This window comes from Heterodontus francisci, chromosome 23, assembly GCF_036365525.1.
Source record: "Heterodontus francisci isolate sHetFra1 chromosome 23, sHetFra1.hap1, whole genome shotgun sequence".
Taxonomy (NCBI): Eukaryota; Metazoa; Chordata; class Chondrichthyes; order Heterodontiformes; family Heterodontidae; genus Heterodontus; species Heterodontus francisci.
The window spans coordinates 51,233,335-51,252,745 of NC_090393.1; the positions used below are offsets into that span (position 1 = coordinate 51,233,335).

The window sequence follows — 19,411 nt, forward strand, 5'->3', positions numbered from 1 at the left end:
AGGGGACAACATTAGCAATTCTCCAGTCCTCCGGGACCTCACCCGTGTTTAAGGATGCTGCAAAGATATCTGTTAAGGCCCCAGCTATTTCCTCTCTCGCTTCCCTCAGTAACCTGGGATAGATCCCATCCGGACCTGGGGACTTGTCCACCTTAATGCCCTTTATAATACCCAACACTTCCTCCCTCCTTATGCCGACTTGACCTAGTGTAATCAAACATCTGTTCCTAACCTCAACATCCGTCATGTCCCTCTCCTCGGTGAATACCGATGCAAAGTACTCGTTTAGAATCTCACCCATTTTCTCTGAGCCCAGGCATAACATTCCTCCTTTGTCCTTTAGTGGGCCAATCCTTTCTCTAGTTACCCTCTTTCTCCTTATATATGAATAAAAGGCTTTGGGATTTTCTTTAACCCTGTTTGCTAAAGATATTTCATGACCCCTTTTAGCCCTCTTAATTCCTCGTTTCAGATTGGTCCTACATTCCCGATATTCTTTCAAAGCTTCGTCTTTCATCAGCCGCCTAGACCTTATGTATGCTTCCTTTTTCCTCTTAGCTAGTCTCACAATTTCACCTGTCATCCATGGTTCCCTAATCTTGCCATTTCTATCCCTCATTTTCACAGGAACATGTCTCTCCTGCACGCTAATCAACCTCTCTTTAAAAGCCTCCCACATATCACATGTGGATTTACCTTCAAACAGCTGCTCCCAATCTACATTCCCCAGCTCCTGCCGAATTTTGGTATAGTTGGCCTTCCCCCAATTTAGCACTCTTCCTTTAGGACCACTCTCGTCTTTGTCCATGAGTATTTTAAAGCTTACGGAATTGTGATCACTATTCCCAAAGTAGTCCCCTACTGAAACTTCAAACACCTGGCCGGGCTCATTCCCCAACACCAGATCCAGTATGGCCCCTTCCCGAGTTGGACTATTTACATACTGCTCTAGAAAACCCTCCTGGATGCTCCTTACAAATTCTGCTCCATCTAGACCTCTAACACTAAGTGAATCCCAGTCAATGTTGGGAAAATTAAAATCTCCTATCACCACCACCCTGTTGCTCCTACATCTTTCCATAATCTGTTTACATATTTGTACCTCTATCTCACGCTCGCTGTTGGGAGGCCTGTAGTACAGCCCCAACATTGTTACCGCACCCTTCCTATTTCTGAGTTCTGTCCATATTGCCTCATTGCTCGAGTCCTCCATAGTGCCCTCCTTCAGCACAGCTGTGATATCCTCTTTGACCAGTAATGCAACTCCTCCACCCCTTTTACCTCCCTCTCTATCCCGCCTGAAGCATCGATATCCTGGGATATTTAGTTGCCAATCATGCCCTTCCCTCAACCAAGTCTCAGTAATAGCAACAACATCATACTCCCAGGTACTAATCCAAGCCCTAAGTTCATCTGCCTTACCTACTACACTTCTTGCATTAAAACAAATGCACCTCAGACCACCAGTCCCTTTCCATTCATCATCTGCTCCCTGCCTGCTCTTCCCCTTAGTCACACTGACTTCATTATCTAGTTCCTTACAGGCTTTTGTTACTACCTCCTTACTGTCAACTGACCTCCTCAATTGGTTCCCATCCCCCTGCCACATTAGTTTAAACCCTCCCCAACAGCATTAGCAAAAGCACCCCCAAGGACATTGGTTCCAGTCCGGCCCAGGTGTAGACCGTCCAATTTGTAATAGTCCCACCTCCCCCAGAACCGGTCCCAATGTCCCAAAAATCTGAACCCCTCCTTCCTGCACCATCTCTCAAGCCACGCATTCATCCTGACTATTCTTTCATTTTTACTCTGACTATCACGTGGCACTGGTAGCAATCCTGAGATTACTACCTCTGAGGTCCTACTTTTTAACTTGGCTCCTAACTCCCTAAACTCTGCTTGTAGGACCTCATCCCGTTTTTTACCTATATCATTGGTGCCTATGTGCACAACGACAACTGGTTGTTCACCCTCCCCCTTTAGAATGTTCTGCAGCCGATCTGAGACATCCCTGACCCGTGCACCTGGGAGGCAACATACCATTCGGGAGCCTCGTTTTCGACCACAGAACCGCCTATCTACTCCCCTTACAATCGAATCCCCTACGACTATAGCCCTTCCACTCTTTTTCCCGCCCTTCTGAACAGCAGAGCCAGCCACGGTGCCATGGACCTGGCTACTGCTGCCTTCCCCTGGTGAGCCATCTCCCTCAACAGTATCCAAAACGGTATACTTGTTTTGGAGGGAGATGACCGCAGGGGACTCCTGCGCTGCCTTCCTGCTCTTTCTCTGCCTTTTGGTCACCCATTCCCTTTCTCCCTCAGCAATCCTAATCTGCGGTGTGACCAATTCACTAAACGTGCTATCCACGACCTCCTCATCATCGCGCATGCTCCAAAGTGAGTCCATCCGCAGCTCGAGAGCCGTCATGCGGTCTAACAAGAGCTGCAGTTGGACACACTTCCTGCACGTGAAGGAGTCAGGGACATCAGCCATGTCCCTGAGCTCCCACATTGAGCAAGAGGAGCATGACACGGGTCTGAGATCTCCTGCCATTTTTAATCTTAAGCTTAACTTAGTTAAATGAAAAAGGAACGAAAAGTTTTTACCAATCACGATAAAACCAGAGAAATAGAAAAAGCCTTACCTTATAAACACCCCACCGAGTCCTTTTTTTTTGGTTAGAGGAGGAGGGCGGGTGGGAGACACTACAAGTGTGGTGTCTCAGGTTCAGAAACCGCCCAAATATATAGTGTTTTACTTACCCAGCAGCCCCCTGGCCTCCGCCGAAAACAAAAGGAAATTAAGTTTACTTTCAAACTGACCTTCCCAGCTGCTCACTCGCTCGCACTGTGCTCCCGAAAAAGCTGCTGCAATGAAAGGAAAGTTATTTTAAACCGCCCAAATATATAGTGTTTTACTTACCCAGCAGCCCCCTGGCCTCCGCCGAAAACAAAAGGAAATTAAGTTTACTTTCAAACTGACCTTCCCAGCTGCTCACTCGCTCGCACTCTGCTCCCGAAAAAGCTGCTGCAATGAAAAATGTATTAGTATTGGCTTGGTCATGTCCTCTCCCAGTGTTTACGTAAGCACTAAAATAGAAGCAAAATACTGCGGATGCTGGAAATCTGAAATAAAAACAAGAAATGCTGGAACCACTCAGCAGGTCTGGCAGCATCTGTGGAAAGAGAAGCAGAGTTAACATTTGGGGTCAGTGACCCTTCTTCTTTCGGAGAGTTCCAGAGAGATTAGTGGACACTAATACATTGTGTTGATGCTGAATTCCATAGAGTGGGAGGCTCCATTCTCCTGGGAGGTGCCATTCATATTCATTGGGGAGGCTCCATTCATATTAATCGGGGAGGCTCCATTTCCCTGGCAGGTTTTCATTCATATTCATCCGGAGGCTCTATTCACCTGGGAAGTTCCATTCATATTCATTAGGGAGGCTCCATTCACCTGGGAGTTTCCATTCATATTCATCGGGGAGGCTACATTCACCTGTGAGTTTCCATTCATATTCATCGGGGAGGCTCCATTCACCTGTGAGTTTCCATTCATATTCATTGGGGAGGTTCTGTTCACCTGAGGCTCCATTCTTCTGCTGTGCTGAGTTCCTGGGCTGAACTAGGTGATGCTGGACAGACATTCTGTGAGAAGGAATAGTGTGGGAAATTGGGCCTGTCCAGCTGGGATGGTGAACCATGTCTCTTTTTGGGCTTTGGCAAAGTTTGGTAGCAGGATGTGCCCCCAACCTTTTATAGAAGATGCAAGAATCCAGGCAGACTGATACACAGGTCCAAAACCATGGAAAAACTACCAAAAGAAAGATACATTTTAAAACAATTCCAGTGCACTGTCAAGATCTGTAGAAAACCCACCCTTAATACGGGGCAAGGTGCTCTCTGTGCTTCAGGTATAGGAAAATTGTAAATGTATCCTGTATAACTGGGTTACTGAAATCACTATATATAGTGCACAGAGAAGCTCGCACCCCTGTAAGAGCATCAACTGGGACACTGGGGGTAATTTTCACATTATGTAAAACAAGCCAAAATGAACCGACAGCCTATTTTACATCATTCCCCATTATTACTTCCATTGGCTTCCAGTGGAAATGAAATTTGGTTACATTCTATAATGGATGGTGAAGGAGAAAATAGTAATTGGCATCAGCTCCAGTTCTGCCACTTACCGACCTGGTAAATGGATTCCATTCTGCTCCCAACCTTACCTTGGACCTGCGCATGAAAAACATGTTTCACTATGGTGAAAGCACTGTCACCCAGTAATAGGGAATCTTCTCAGATGTCACATTCGTAATATTGCACACCATTCTCTCTCCATTGCAAATGCTTACAGCAGTAAACCCAGTGTCCCTGGTGTACACAGGAGAGTGCTGACACATCACAGCACCATTTTATCTCAATGTTTCATAATCTGGAGACAAATCCTTGCAGATCTCCATCAGAAACTGGATGGTTATAGTGGCATGAGTGCATTTGTGAAATGAAGTAATGCTGACTGCGTGCCATATTAATATGGAAATGAAGACCTGACCTATTAGAAAACACAGGGCTGCTCGGTGCTGCTGTTTTGGAAGAAGTCTTCGCCATTGCATGGCCTAGCCAGGGCTCATCTCATACTTCATCTGAGGGAAACTCCAATCCATGAAGAAAAACAGATACGGGACAAAGAAGTGATCTCTTATGTAAAAAATACTTTTATTCCACAAAACTGGAAACATTCTTATGGTAAGTAGAAGGATATTTCAATTGTAAATGGCAGGAAAGTTAAACAATACTGTATTTGCTACATAATTGGTAAGTTTAAAGGACTCAATTATATCTCCCATCAAACTTGGATGCAATAACATTATTTTGAAGTAATATAGTGCAAATTAGTGCAATGTTCAACTTCAAATGTGGCTGTAGAACAAATCTGTGTGGTAGATAACTGATGGCATTATGGAAATCAACGTTCAATAACGCTATATACTGTCTTAGTCTATTCACAGATGACTCACAGCAGCTTTCAGAGGAATCCTAAATGGAAGTAGCCACTGGGTCACTCAGATTGGTCTGGCATATTAGCCACAGCTCCACTGGGTGATGACCTGATATTATCCTCAGTATTGTTTCTGCTATCTCTATAGAGGGCTGAATGGTGGGTTTGGAGGACTCTCGCAAGTATTTGTGTCAGCGCAACCAGAGAGATGACTGCTGCAACAACCAAACACCATGACATTGCAACAAAAGGATGTCCTGAATCACAGGTGGAAAAGAACTTTGATGTCGTTGTTGTCCTTTTACTGAAAACATCCGATCTGTGTGACTCCACTGACAACAGTGTTAACCATGTGCTGGGTACAAGTCGAAGACATTTCACTATTCTAATCTGGACAAGGCCACACTTGGAATATGGGAGAAAATTTTCTCTGTGTGCTAGATAAAGTGCAAATGGAGACATGTTCTTGAGAAGGAAAGGAAATCTTCTCCCTTGGGTTCAGTTTGGAGCACCCTACCTTCAAATGGATGAAGATACATTGGAGAAACTTCAGAGAAGAATAATAAGGGTTATACTGGGACTTAGGGCCTTTAGTTATGAGGACAGATTCATAAACATTTTCAGTGGAGATTGGAGGCAGACATGCTCCCCCTTTTCATTATTTACTTACAGATGGTTAGTCATAAATCTGTACTCATATTTGTAGGTTATAGAGCAAGGGTTCTCTCTAGTGTAGATTGTCTATACAGAGGATGCTAGCATTCTTTGGGAAGGAGCTGGAAGGGAGGAGCAAGTAAATACCAAATTCATGCTTTCTCCTCAGATCTGCTGAGTAGGCAACATAGTCACAGGGTGAGTTTAAAGGTTTTACAGCTTATCACATTCAAAGAGAATTATGAAATGGAGAGAGGTGTGTTACACACATAGAAATGCAGCCTGTATTCTCATTACAAATGGAAGAGAATGCGATCTGTATCATAAACCTGAAGAGCACCCTACACACCATTCACACATCCATTGAATACCAACCCATATTCAAACATCTCAAAGTTTGCAGATAATGAAGGACATAAAGGGTCACTTGGCTTAACTCTGACACAGTGGTGATGAGAGACAGGAAAGTGGTGAAGATGATCTTATATTTCTGGAAAGCCTTTCACGACCTCAGGACATCCCAAAGTCCTTCACAGCTAATGAAGAACATTATTGGAGCATTGTCACTGTTGTAGGAAATGCAACGACCTATTTCTGCACAGCAAGGCCCCACAAACATCACTTAGATAATGACCTGATAATCTGTTTTTGTGATGTTAATTGAGGGATAAATATTGGCCAGGACACTGGGGAGAATTCCCCTGCTCATCTTTAAAATAGTGGCATAGGATCTTTTACATACATCTGAGAGAGGAGATGGGGTTTTGGTTTCACATTTCATTCAAAAGATGGCACTTCTGACAGTGCAGCGCTCCCTCAGTATTGCACTGGAGTGTCAACATAGATCAAGTCCCTGAAGTAGGTCGTGAACCCCCAACCTTCTGACTCAGATGCGAGAGTGCTACTTACTAACTGAGCCAAGGCTGATACCCTTCACAAGTAGCCAGGAGGGGTGATAATGAACCAGTGGCCCATTTTACACTCTACCTGACCAATCATGGATGGATTCCAGAATCTCATTGAGAGAAAGTCAGGCACTGCTGGCCTGGTTTCCAAAGCTGCGATCCCTTTGAGGCAGGTTCCTCATGGGAGTGCTGGACTGCAGAATCAGCCCTTGTATTTAAGGCACATGGCACTTAGACGCAGCAGACACACAATTTTTCTGTCCCTTCAGCTAGAGGGGCAAATGGTCAAAGTCAACATATGTCAGTTCTGTGCAGAAGCCCATAACTGTCCTGATGAGGATAGTAAGAAATCACATTGCACAAGGACAACACATACACTTAAGCATTGTATCCAAATAAACTGTAAATAAAAATAACTTTCATTACGTCACATTGTGCCATCATTTTGTTAAGCATAAAGTGAAGTCTCAAATATCTAGGTTCAAAACAAAATAAACATCTGCAGCTCTGAGCAAAACAAGAAAAAACAGAAAAATGGCTGCAAATTTGTACCAACTGTTCAACTGTAAGACCTACTGGACTGTGATGGACCCACTATAAGAAGCAGACTGAGATATCCTCCCACATCTCACTCCTTGGCTGCAGTGCCTGGTTTCCTGATTCTGGCTCGACTGCACCATTGCCTCCTGCTCCTTCATGCCTTTCTCATTGAAGTCCATTGTGAGACCCTTTGAGTGTTCCAAGCACCTGAAGTCTTGCTTCAGCACCCCGAATAATTGCTCCAAAGGCAGTCCTATCAGACCACCCGTGACTGCAGTCAAATTCTTTAGAAGGCAGCTATAGACAGTGCAGTGCCAGCAAACTTTCTGCTCAGCAGTGAAAATTAAGTTCCCCAAGTCAGAAAACAGGCCAAAAAATTGCAAGGTTAACCAGCAGCCTGAAGTGACAAATCAGCAACTAACCTGTAAGTATTGTATGACCCCTATGAATAGGGTCCTTCCTGCGTGTTGGCGCTATGATTTGCTGGACAAGTTCATCAGGTGCTGAGTCAGACCCTGGGGCAGCCCAAAATCACAAAAAGGATCAAGATTAGGAACCTAATTTATCGTAGTTGTTCATTTCTTTAAATAATTCTGGTGAGTGCTCTTACAGAGAAGTCTGATGCATTATGGTGGGTCGCGTACTTGTGGCTTGTAATGAACGTATGCTTCCCGCCTGCCATGTTGGGCACATGTCTTGCCTGTTCAGGATTCAATTTCCCTCACAGCTTAATGAGGGAAAGGCAACACTAAGTAACTAAAGATGGAGGGATGAGTATGTGCATGAGTTGCACTTTTTTAAAAATCTAACTCCCAAGTGGAGGGCATCTTACTCCAGACTGGAGTGTAATTCAGTCCAGACTGAAAGGTGTCTCACACCAGACTGGAGGGTGTTTCACACCAACAGGAGGGTGTCTCACTCCAGAGTGGAGGGTAACTCACTCCAGAGTGAAGCTTGCAAATTTAATGTTCCCTTCCAACTGCAAGATTGGCTTGACTTGAGCAAGCTGTTCTTTTATAGATATAAATATGTCTGAAAAATCTTTAGAATGATTAAGTATATCTCTACTCTTTGTGTTATGTGGTCTTTTTGTTTCTCCAGAGAAATTTTAGGCAGTGAAAGTGTATGGCCTTTACTGATGGCTTTCAATGCCGTACCTGCCTTTCTACAGCTTGTTACCCTGCCCTGGTTTCCAGAGAGCCCCAGATACCTCCTGATTGACAAAGGAAACAGGGCTTTGTCCATGAATGGCAAGTGACAACAGTTTATCTCCTGGGTGATGCTTTCAAGTTTAAGTCTGTAGATATAATGTGGATATTTAAAGCCAATTATTTGTAACACTCAACAGTACAGTTGATACAGGTAACCATGGTTCTAGTTGTCATGAAGGGTGAACTAATTGAAAAAAGGTTTGGTCCATTACAATTCATGTTTATCAGGAGTTGATGGTACTAGAACCTGGAATATCTGAAATTGCAGTCCTGCTGTGGATTGAATAGTTAATCATTTTTTGTAGAAGGTTTGCAGAATAATTAATTACGTACTCAATCCAGGGTATTTAGGAGCAACCAGTTTAAATAGTCATGGAGTCCTTTTGCATGAACAGACTGAGTAAGCCTCCATGAAGAACAGTAATGAGAGTAATGACTGGTCAGTATAACTGGGCCCTGTTGCATGCTCTTGAACTATACTGGGACAATTGAGTAAATTAGGTGCCTCATATTGGAACAAAACTCTTTGTTGGAAAACCTGTGACTGCTAACGAGTCAAGCTTTACAAAGGTCTGTTTAATGAGAAACTGTTCAAAGGCAATCATTTTCTTTGACATTTTTTCTTACAAACAATGTTTTTCCCAAGGACAGTGAAGGCTCTATTTCTAAATAGTGTTGTAATTTCAGAGTGAATTTCTGCCTTTGTTGCCCAGAATATAGTAGTGATTAAAGATCTTTCACGTGTTGATAAAAAAGTACCTCTATCAATTACTTGGTCCTTCCATGTAGACCTTAGAGGCTCTTAGCTCCAAGCTTGCTAAATCATAGAGATACTGATGATAGCCAATGTTGCTTTTAGAGTTGGCCTGGCATCTCAGGCAAACTCTGATAGCAGAAGCTGAACTCATTCTTAGTGTATTGGGAAAGGGCTTGAAACAGAAGAACTCCAACAATTTCATCCTTAGTGCATTCCAGATGCACAGGACTGGGCCTGCTAAACTAGTTAACCATTCTGTCCAGGTTCTTGCTGTGATCTTCAACTCATAAAGATCATGTTAAGATTTTGCTGTGAGCACTTTTCAAGTAAGCTACATCCAACTGTGATTGAAATGACACTTCTGTCTCCTCTCATGCCCTTATTTGAAATACAAGCAGTGCCTTAAAGCAACAGACGAACACAATGCACCACTAAGTGTTTCCCTACACTAAACTTATATCTTCCTTATTTCCATTTATTTTACTCACAGCACTTCAAAAACTATGGGGCAAGCGCGATTTTAGTCAAGAGCTAGAGGAAATGCAGGCTGAGCGGACTGCAATCAGGGGTGAAAGGACAAGAAGTGTGTGGGAGTTGTGCATGGACCCCTCTGTACGAAGCCAACTTGTTATCAACTCGATGATGTCATTTTTTCTACAACTCAGTGGCATCAATGCTGTAAGTATTAAAAGACAACTGGTGAAGTGCAAAGGGATAGGTCGCAGGTTGGTGCCCAGACAAACTCCCATATGTTGAGCTTCCATCCTCAGAAATGTCATCAAAGTAAGAACCAAACTTTCCATAGTCAGGGAGAAGTTACTCATCCCTTAAGAGCCTGGCAGCTCTACAGCACACCCCAATGGCTATTTCAGGAATTACATAAAGAAAGTGACTGGATATTTTACAGCACCTAAAGCAAATCAAAATAGTGTTGATGCTGGATTTCAGAGACGAAGAAAACAGAAAATGCTGGGAAATACGTGGCATTTTCAGGTCGATGATCTTTTATCCACATGAAATGTTCACTCTGCTTCTCTCTCTCCACAGATGCTGCCTGACCTGCTGAGTGTTTTCCAGCATTTTCTGTTTTTTTTATTTTATAACATCTTGTTTCTCTCAGCAATGACCAAAGAAGAGTGGGAATGTTCTCCTGGTGTCTTGGCCATCATTTAACCCTCAACCAACATCACAAAATAAACAGACTATTCAGTTGTTTATTTAATTGTAGTTTGAGGGACCTTCCTGTGCACAGTTTAGCTGCTGTGTTTCCCTATGCTATGACACTGATGACAAAAGTACTTCTTGGCTGTGAAGTGCTTTTGGACATTCTGAGCTTGTGAAAGGTGCTATATAAAGGCAAGTTCTTTCTTCCTAATGTCCTCACATTTACCTACATTTTCCTCTTCAGTTTTTATAACTATTTCTTTTGGGTCACAACTTTGTGGGGTTAAGCTGCACTCCAGGACATACATGTGGGACATCAGGTAGGCAGGGGAGCATTGTATTAGAAGGGTATGCTCACAAGAAAGGAGAAACCCACCCTTTATCATTGCATTTACAGTTACTGCCTAAACTCCACCCCCAACCCAAAAAGACTTACTGATCTCTCATTAAAACCGATCTTACAATTTCTGTGGCTCAGTGTCAGGAATGTTTTTGCTGATAACATTCTTGTTAAGTACCTTAAAAAGGAAAGTAAGAGTTTGGATGTTTACTACATTAAAGGTGCTATATGAATACAAGGTGTTGTTATTGTTGATCAGGAGCTCTGATGCAGCAATATTTGGTTGCTCTGCTCCCTTTGTATGATATAATCCACAAAAGAGAGAGAACAAACTTGTATTTATATAGCACCTTTCACAATCTGAGGACATCCCAACGTGTTTTACAGCCATTGAAGTACTAGTGGGTGAGTTAAATAGATACTGTAAGGACCATGTCAGTAGAATGCAGGTGATACAATTCTGACAATATGATGAGAGAGATAGAGATAGAGAGATATAGATATAGAGATAGAGAGAGATAGATTCAGGGCTTTATACCATTGAACATCTTAGGTTAGAAATTACAGAATCACAGAATTGTTAGTGCAGAAGGAGGCCATTCAACCCATCATGTCCACACTGGCTATCTGAAAGAGCAATTCACTCAGTTCCTTTCCCCCGCCTTCTCCCTGCACATTCTTCCTTTTCATATAACTGCCCAATTCCCTTTTGAATGCTTCAATTGAACCTGCCTCCACCACACTCTCAGGTAGTGCATTCCAGACCATAACCACTCACCGCATGAAAAAGCTTTCCCACATGTCTCTTTTACTTCTCTTGCCAAATATTTTATATATGTGCCCTCTCATTCTCAATCCTTTCACTGTCAGTAATGTTATCATTTGAACATTTATGACACTCATATCACATTCTTCTCATAGTAGAACTATTATTTTAAATGGATTAATGTCCCATTAAGATAGCAGAGAGTGGAATTTAATATGAACTAATTTAGCTTTCATATAATAACCTCACCATGTGTGATTTCACTTGAATAACTTAAACATATACATGGTATAAATTGACTACATCTTATCTAGCAGTCAGACAAAACTGGTGGCACCAACCTTAACTCACACACTATTCTGAGTTCCATGGATTAGTCAGGCAGTCTCACTACTACAATGACACTTTCAACACAAGCTGATATCAACAATAAAAGCAAAATACTGCAGATGCTGGAAATCTGAAATAAAAACAGAAAGTGCTGGAAATGCTCAGCAGGTCTGGCAGCATCTGTCGAGAGAGAAGCCGAGTTAACGTTTCAAGTCTGTGACTTTTCATCATGAAAGGTCACAGACCTGAACCATTAATTTTGCTTCTCTCCTCACAAATGTTACCAGACCTGCTGAGTATTTCCAGCACTTTTATTCCTAATGCCAATGATAGTCAGTTATTGGCAGGAATAGGGGGCAGGTGGTTAATATAAAATGACTGATGGATTTAATTGCTATTTTAATCAGGCATTTTAGAGTTAGTATTTTATGATCCAATCAGAATATGGCAATTGTGACATATGACTACATGGAGGAATCTGTTAATAGGTCTGTTTTAACTCCCAGATCAAGGTGTAGTTTGATAAACTGGAGAATCTTTGCTGTTACTCAGAAGTAGTATCTAATTGGAAATTTAGACATTGAATACAACAACAACTTATATTTATGAGTGCCTTTAACGTAATAAAACATCCCAAAACACTTCACAGGAGTGTTACAGAGCACAATTTAACACCGAGCCACATAAGGTGATATTAGGGCAGATCCAGAAGCTTGGTCAAAGAGGTAAATTTTAAGGAGTGTCTTAGAGAAGCAAGGAGTTGTACAGAGACTGAGAAGTGTAGGGAGAGAATTCCAGATCTTACAGCCCAGGCAGCTCAGTGGTGGAGCAGTTAAAATCAGGGATGCCCAAGAGGCCAGAATTAGATGAACACAGATATCTGAGAGGGGCTGGTGGAGGTTACCGAAATAGGAAGGGGTGAGGCGATGAAGGGATTTGAAAACAAAGATGAGAATTTTTAAATTGAGATGTTGCTTAACCAGGAGCCAACGTAGGTCAGTGAACACAGGGCTGATGGTGAACGGGACTTGGTGCGAGTAAGGACATGTGCAGCAGAGTTTTGGATAACTTCAGGTTTACAGAGAGTAGGATGTGGAAGACCGGCCAGAAGTGCGTTGGAATAGACAAGTCTAGAGGTAACAAAGGCATGGATGAGGGTTTCAGCAGCAGATGAGCTGAGACAGGGGCAGAGTCGGGCAATGTTACAGAGATGAAATAGGTGGTCTTAGTGATGGCGCAGGTATGTGGTCAGAAGCTCATCTCGGGGTCAAATATTGAGACCAAGGCTGAGAACACCTGGTTCACCCTCAAACAGTTGCCAGGAAAAGAGATGGAATCGGTTGCTTGGGAAAGGAGTTTGGGTCGGGACAGAAGACACTGGCTTTAGTCTTCCCAATATTTAGTTGGAGGGAATTTCTGCTCATCCAGTACCGGATGTCACATAAGCAGTCTGATAATTTAGCAACAGTGGAGGAATTGAGAGAGGTGGTGGTGAGGTGGAGCTGGGTGTTATCAACGTATATTTTATATACTGGGTGTTCTCATACACCAGTCGCTGAAGGTCGCATGCAGGTGCAACAGGCGGTAAAAAAAGGCAAATGGTATGTTTGCCTTCATAGTGAGAGGATTCGAGTACAGGAGCAGGGATGTCTTGCTGCAATTATACAGTGCCTTGGTGAGGCCATACCTGGAATATTGTGTGCAGCTTTGCTCTTCTTATCTGAGGAAGGATGTTCTTACTATAGAGGGAGTGCAGCGAAGGTTTACCAGACTGATTCCTGGGATGGCGGGACTGACTTATGAGGAGAGATTGAGTCGGTTAGGATTTATATTCGCTGGAGTTCAGAAGAGCGAGGGGGATCTCATAGGAACCTATAAAGTTCTAACAGGACTTGACAGGGTAGCGGCAGGAAGGATGTTCCCGATGGTGGGGGAGGGGGAGTCCAGAATCAGGGGTCATAGTCTAAGGATACGGGATAAACCTTTCAGGACTGAGGGAGAAATTTCTTCACCCAGAGAGTGGTGAGCCTGTGGAATTCACTACAAGAAAGCAGTTGAGGCCAAAACATTGTATGTTTTCAAGAATGAGTTAGATATAGCTCTTGGGGCAAAATGGATCAAAGGGTATGGGGGGAAAGCGGGAACAGGTTACTGAGTTGGATGATCAGCCATGATCATAATGAATGGCGGAGCAGGCTCGAAGGGCCGAATGACCTACTGCTCCTATTTTCTATGTTTCTATGTATATGTGATTTAAAGGAGAGAGGAACAACACCAAAGAGAGAGAACCTTTAAGAATATCAGCTAACGTGGGGACCAGGAAGGGAAGGTGGGTGGTCAGCAGTTTAGTGGGAACTGAGGAAGCAGGAGGTGGGTCTGATGGATGAAATGAGCTTGGAGAGGCCATGCAGGGCGGAAGGAGAGAAACTAGAGAAAGTTGCGAATTCAGAGCTAGGGCAGGGGGAATGTTAGAGGAAGTTTAGCCCAGTGGGCTAGGGGGAGGGACACAGTAGAGGCAGCTGGTCAGATGGTCTCAATCTTAGTCACAAGCCCATGAGCTCCTTGCACTTATTGTTGGAGGTGAGGGTGGAATAGACAGGGGAGAGGGGTTTAGGAAGATGGTTTGGAGTAGAGAAAAGAACCTGGGTTCTTTCTAAAGAATACTTTTAATTATTTGATGCTAATAGATTGCCTGTGGCATTGTACATGACCAGTTGATAATTTGTTTTTGTATATACAAGATGGCAGTGGAATTGGGGGGAGATATTTCAGAAACTAACTCCACAGCAACACCTACTGGCAAGAATCTGCAACTATTGCAGACAACATTTTACCTACAAGATTTATATCAGCAGTTTCAAAGTTAAATGTTGACAGAAAAACATGATCAAAGATCAGGACAACAGGAAGGTGGACAGGAAGTGAGTGCTTACACAAGATTTTTGATATATACGAGTAGACATTCTGTGGGCATTGCAGACGGGGCGAGAAGGCCAGGCGCAATCTTCAGGTGGTGGAGCTAGAAGGCAAGGGACAATTTGAAGAGAAGATACAGACATATTTCAGTCCCTATTTTACATATTGCATAGAATTACATAGAATCTACAGCACAGATTGTACAACATTGTACAGCTTGTGGCCCCCAGAACAAGGCGGCATAAATATAAGATAGTTACAAACAGATTAAATAAAGAATTTAGGAGGAATCGCTTTACACAGAGAGTGGTGAGAATGTGGAACTTGGAGTGGTTAAAGCAGAGAACATTATGCTATTTAAAGGGAGGTTTGATGGATACAAGAGGGCAAAGGCAATAGAGGGATATGGAGGCAGGGTAGGAAGAGAGAATTAGAATGGAAGGAGGTTTGTGTGGAATATAATCACCAGCATAGACAAGTTAGGCGGATCGACCTGTTTCTGTGCTGTAGATCATTTACTGGTTATATCAAAAATCTTGTGTAACCATGCATTTCCTATCCAACTTCCTGTCGTCAAGATCTTCTTGTCATTTCTCCATATGCATCCCATCAAACTCTTGCATAATTTTTAAAAATCCTATCAGGTCTCCTCTTCCAAGGAAAAGAGTCACAACCTGCCCAATCTTTCGTGATTGTTGTCTCCTATTAATTCTGGTAGCATGCTTGTAAATCTTTCCTGAGCTTCCTTAAACACCGCTTTTGCAGTATGAAGACCAGAACTGCACACAATAATCAAAGTGTAGTCCAACCAAGATCTGAATTGTCAGTACTTTGCTCTCTTTGAGGTAGAGTTTTACTTTATGCAATAGTGTATAATGAGTGATAATGAGTTGCTAGTCTGTTTTACACCTCTCCCAAATCTTATTTCTATTGCACTCAATGGGGATAGATGTAAAACGATCTGCCCACTTATCAACCCCTTTGTACTCTGTTGTACAATGTCAAAATCTACCCTTTTATGTGCGTATCAACCTGTGCTGCTACTTTTAGTACCATCTGCAAATTTCTGAATCCAAATAATCCTTCTCAAGGGTAATTAGGGATGGGCAATAAATGCTGGCCTAGCCAGCGACTCCCATAACCCTCCCCCAAGCAAATAAAAAAATTCAGTGTCTATGGTGAACAACAGTGATCCTAGCTCAGATCCCTGCAGGACATCACTTCCCACTTTCCGTCAGTCCAGAAAACTTCCCTTAATTCAAACCCTCTGTTTGTCTCTAAGGGGTGATCTAAATGAGATTTTAAAAAATGATCAAAGGAGTTAATCGGATAGATTGAGAGAAACTATTTCCTCTCATGAGGGAAGTCCAGAACAAGGGGGTGTTACCTTAAAATTAGAGCCAGGCTGTTCAGGAGTCAGGAAGGACGACCTCACACAAAGCGTCGTGGAAATCTGGAACTCTGTCCTCTGAAAGGCTGTTGAGGCTGGGGCTCAATTGAAAGATTTTTGTTTGATAGGGATATTAAGGGTTATGGAGCCAAGGCTGGCGTTAAGATACAGATCAGCTCTAATCTAACTGAATGGCAGGAAAGGCTTGTGGGGTTGAATGGCCTCTTGTTCCTATGTTCCACCCTCCAGGGTTTTTCTCCTCCCATTCCAGGTGCTGTGTCTCCTCATTCCAGGCTCTCTCTCCCTCAGTTTCTGGCCTTTGATGTTATAGCAAAAACTGTGTGAAATTGGGGCTGCATGTCATCAAAGGGATAAACCCTGCAAGTTTCACATGATCACCATCTGCTGCAGCCTGGTATGGAAGCAGCCGAGGTGGCCTACGAATACTATGGCACAGTCACACTTATTTTTTCTATTCCCGTTCTTCAATTTTGTTTGTTTGGAATTTGTGACGCAGACACTTTTGAGCATATTTTGGATAGGTTTCCATCACTGCTGTCAATTGTAGGGAGAAGGAAAAACTGGGCGAGATGAGGAGTTTTTAGATGCAGTAAGAGGCAAATTTCAGTGCATTGCAGAGGGAGGGAGGAGAATTGGATATATATACTTTAAAAAGCAAAGATTGAAAGTGCTAAGGGGAAAGAGCAGGGCAGTGGGACTAATTGGATAGCTCTTACAATCAGCCAGCACAGGCACGATGGGCTGAATGCTTTGCTTTTGTGTTATATTATTCTATGATTCAATGAGAGTGTGCTGGATAGTTTAGGAGGAACAGTGAATGTTGTGTACCATGAAATCACTATATGATCATGCACAATCAAAGAATAATTGCAATAAAAAAGCTTCTATTTTCCAAGTACCTTTATACAATTTTTGTTTTCCAGATCTATTCTTATGCTTTTGAGATTTTCCAGGCAGCAGGAATTCCTGATGAGACAATACCATATGTGTCCATTGGAACAGGACTAATTGAAACTCTTACGTTGCTAATCTGTGTAGGTACAATGCTGAACTGGATTATTGGTGTTGGAAAGAGTAAAAGGCACACATTACAGGAGTTTGAGGCCTTGGTTAGTTAGCTGTATCTGCAGGGAAGCTGCTTTCTCCATGATGGGCCCCACTTTGCAACTTGGTATTTACTGAAGACTCAATTCTCTCGTGTTGGCTGAGGTCATTGCATAATATCCATTGTGTGCAAAGGTCCCTCAGTGTCATTGAGTTCAGACTTGCTCCTATTTACCAATCAGATTGGTCAGCACCACTTTGCCACTGTTCAGACTGCTGTTAACAGTGACCTGAAGAGTTACACTCTAGCTCACTTGGGTTTGGGAGTGCATCAGAAAAAAAATAATGGCTGGAATTTTAAGCCACCCCAACGAGCAGGATGGTGGCAGGGGGGTGGCGTAAAATGGAGCAGGAGGCTACAGGAGGCTTTCCCAACCCGCTCCTGCCTCCGCCACCCTTTATGTAGGGCAGGGGTGGGGGAGCGAGAAATGGCCCGCCCGTCCCAGGCCAATCAAGGCCCTTAAGTAGCCACTTAAGGGCCTTCGTCCGCCTCCACATGGATTTTACGCGTGGCAAGCAGGCATCCTGGAGCCGGGAAAAGTCGCCTGGGAAAACCAGGCAGCTGCTGATCATCCCGGGAGGAGGGAAGCCCTGCTGATCATCCCGGGAGGAGGGAAGCCCTGCTGATCGGGCACAGGGTGCCTGATGGAGGACCACCCCCGCTACCCCAACCACACCCAGCACCCAACATGCCCCCCTTTCCCCCCAACCGACCACATGCCTCACCGGGGCCTGACCGATTACCCCCGGCGAAGCAACCAAAACTTACCTTTCCTCCCAGCTCCACGTCTTTTTCTATCTTTGGCTGGGCTGCAGTGGCCGCTGCTCCTGGTGGCGCTGCTGGGACTTAGAGCTGCCAGCCTGCTGACTGAACAATTAAAGCCTGGGGACCCGTAAAATACAGAACGGATCCCCAGTTTTTACATCGGAGGCCAGCTCCCATCCGCCCACCGTAAAGTTCTGGCCAAAGTCTGCTATTATTACACTCATGTACCTGCTCCATCACACTGTGTAATACCCACAATCTGCATTGCGGAGGACTTGCTACTGCTTTAAAGAGAAATAAGTGGTTAAAACTACAGCGGAATCGATTTGTGTCTTAGACCTTGAATCTTGGTGACTAATTTGCCAAAATACTCAGCCGCTTCACAATCTGATGCAGTACTGCAACGGTGCACAGTTTCCAACTCCTTCACAATCTGACGCAGTACTGCAATGGTGCACAGTTCCCAACTCCTTCACAATCTGATGCAGTACTGCAACTGTGCACAGTTCCCAACTCCTTCACAATCTGACGCAGTACTGCAACTGTGCACAGTTTCCAACTCCTTCACAATCTGATGCAGTACTGCAACGGTGCACAGTTCCCAACTCCTTCACAATCTGATGCAGTACTGCAACTGTGCACAGTACCCGGAGACTGGACAGCGTTATCCTGTAGCAAAACAGTGAGCTCATGAAATTTCTATTGCATTTGCTGACCGTTAGAAGAGCTGAGAGCAGATTCCAGGGCTTCCCTATTTACTTACCTGATCAGAATTCTCTGGCATATATCAATAGGTACTGACAGTTTCACAGGACATGATGTTGCCTGAAGCTCAGTGATAATCAGTCATCTCTATGATGCCAGTATACATTCTGCTATTAACTAGGTCCACTCGACTTGGGTTTATAACCAAAGGCCACTACGAGAGACTTGTGGGGGCAAGGAGTATTACTTCTAACCCAAGTTGGATGCCCTTTACTGAATGTACCCAAGTTTCTCTGATGCCATCCAATAGTAAGAGTGACACTGTTACTGAATGTTTTTCTTTATGAATCTTGTTGCACAGGCATTCTTTGTTGAACGAGCTGGGAGAAAAACACTCTTCTGTGGAGGACTCGGGTTTATGAGTCTGTGGACAGCACTTTTGACAGTTACATATTCACTGCGGGTGAGTGGTACCAGGTTGGGATCAGGAGAAAGGATGCCATGTTTGTTGAAACATTCTTTTAAACTGGCATCAAAAATTATTTAGGTCTGTGTTTGTTGATCTCTCTGTTGCAAAGTCTGGAATTGTTAACATTAGTGAAGGGTTCAAAGGAACAGTCCCAGCCCTTGGGGGATTATGTTAAGAAGAATCAGGCAATGGAACACACTTTTGCTGAAGGAAAGGGTTAAATTATGAAAACAGGTTGCATGAAGCTGACTTGTAATCAGTTGAGTTTAGAAGGTTGAAAGGTAATCTAGCAAAGGTTTTTAAATGATAAAAGGATTCAATAGGGTAGATAAAGAGAATCTATTTCACCAGGTGGGAAAATCCAGA

At 43.4% G+C, this 19,411-nt stretch overlaps 1 protein-coding gene across 2 annotated transcripts in view; it reads left to right on the forward strand.

Moving 5' to 3' along the window:
- The window catches only part of LOC137382807 (solute carrier family 2, facilitated glucose transporter member 11-like), a 123,538-nt gene that overhangs the window by 77,193 nt on the left and 26,934 nt on the right, over positions 1-19,411 (forward strand). For both annotated transcript variants that reach the window (XM_068055239.1, XM_068055240.1), the window contains exons 6-9: positions 8,208-8,356; positions 9,565-9,752; positions 16,925-17,035; positions 18,938-19,039. In XM_068055239.1, coding sequence (XP_067911340.1) covers positions 8,208-8,356; positions 9,565-9,752; positions 16,925-17,035; positions 18,938-19,039 — 550 coding nt within the window. The remainder of the gene's footprint in view (positions 1-8,207; positions 8,357-9,564; positions 9,753-16,924; positions 17,036-18,937; positions 19,040-19,411) is intronic.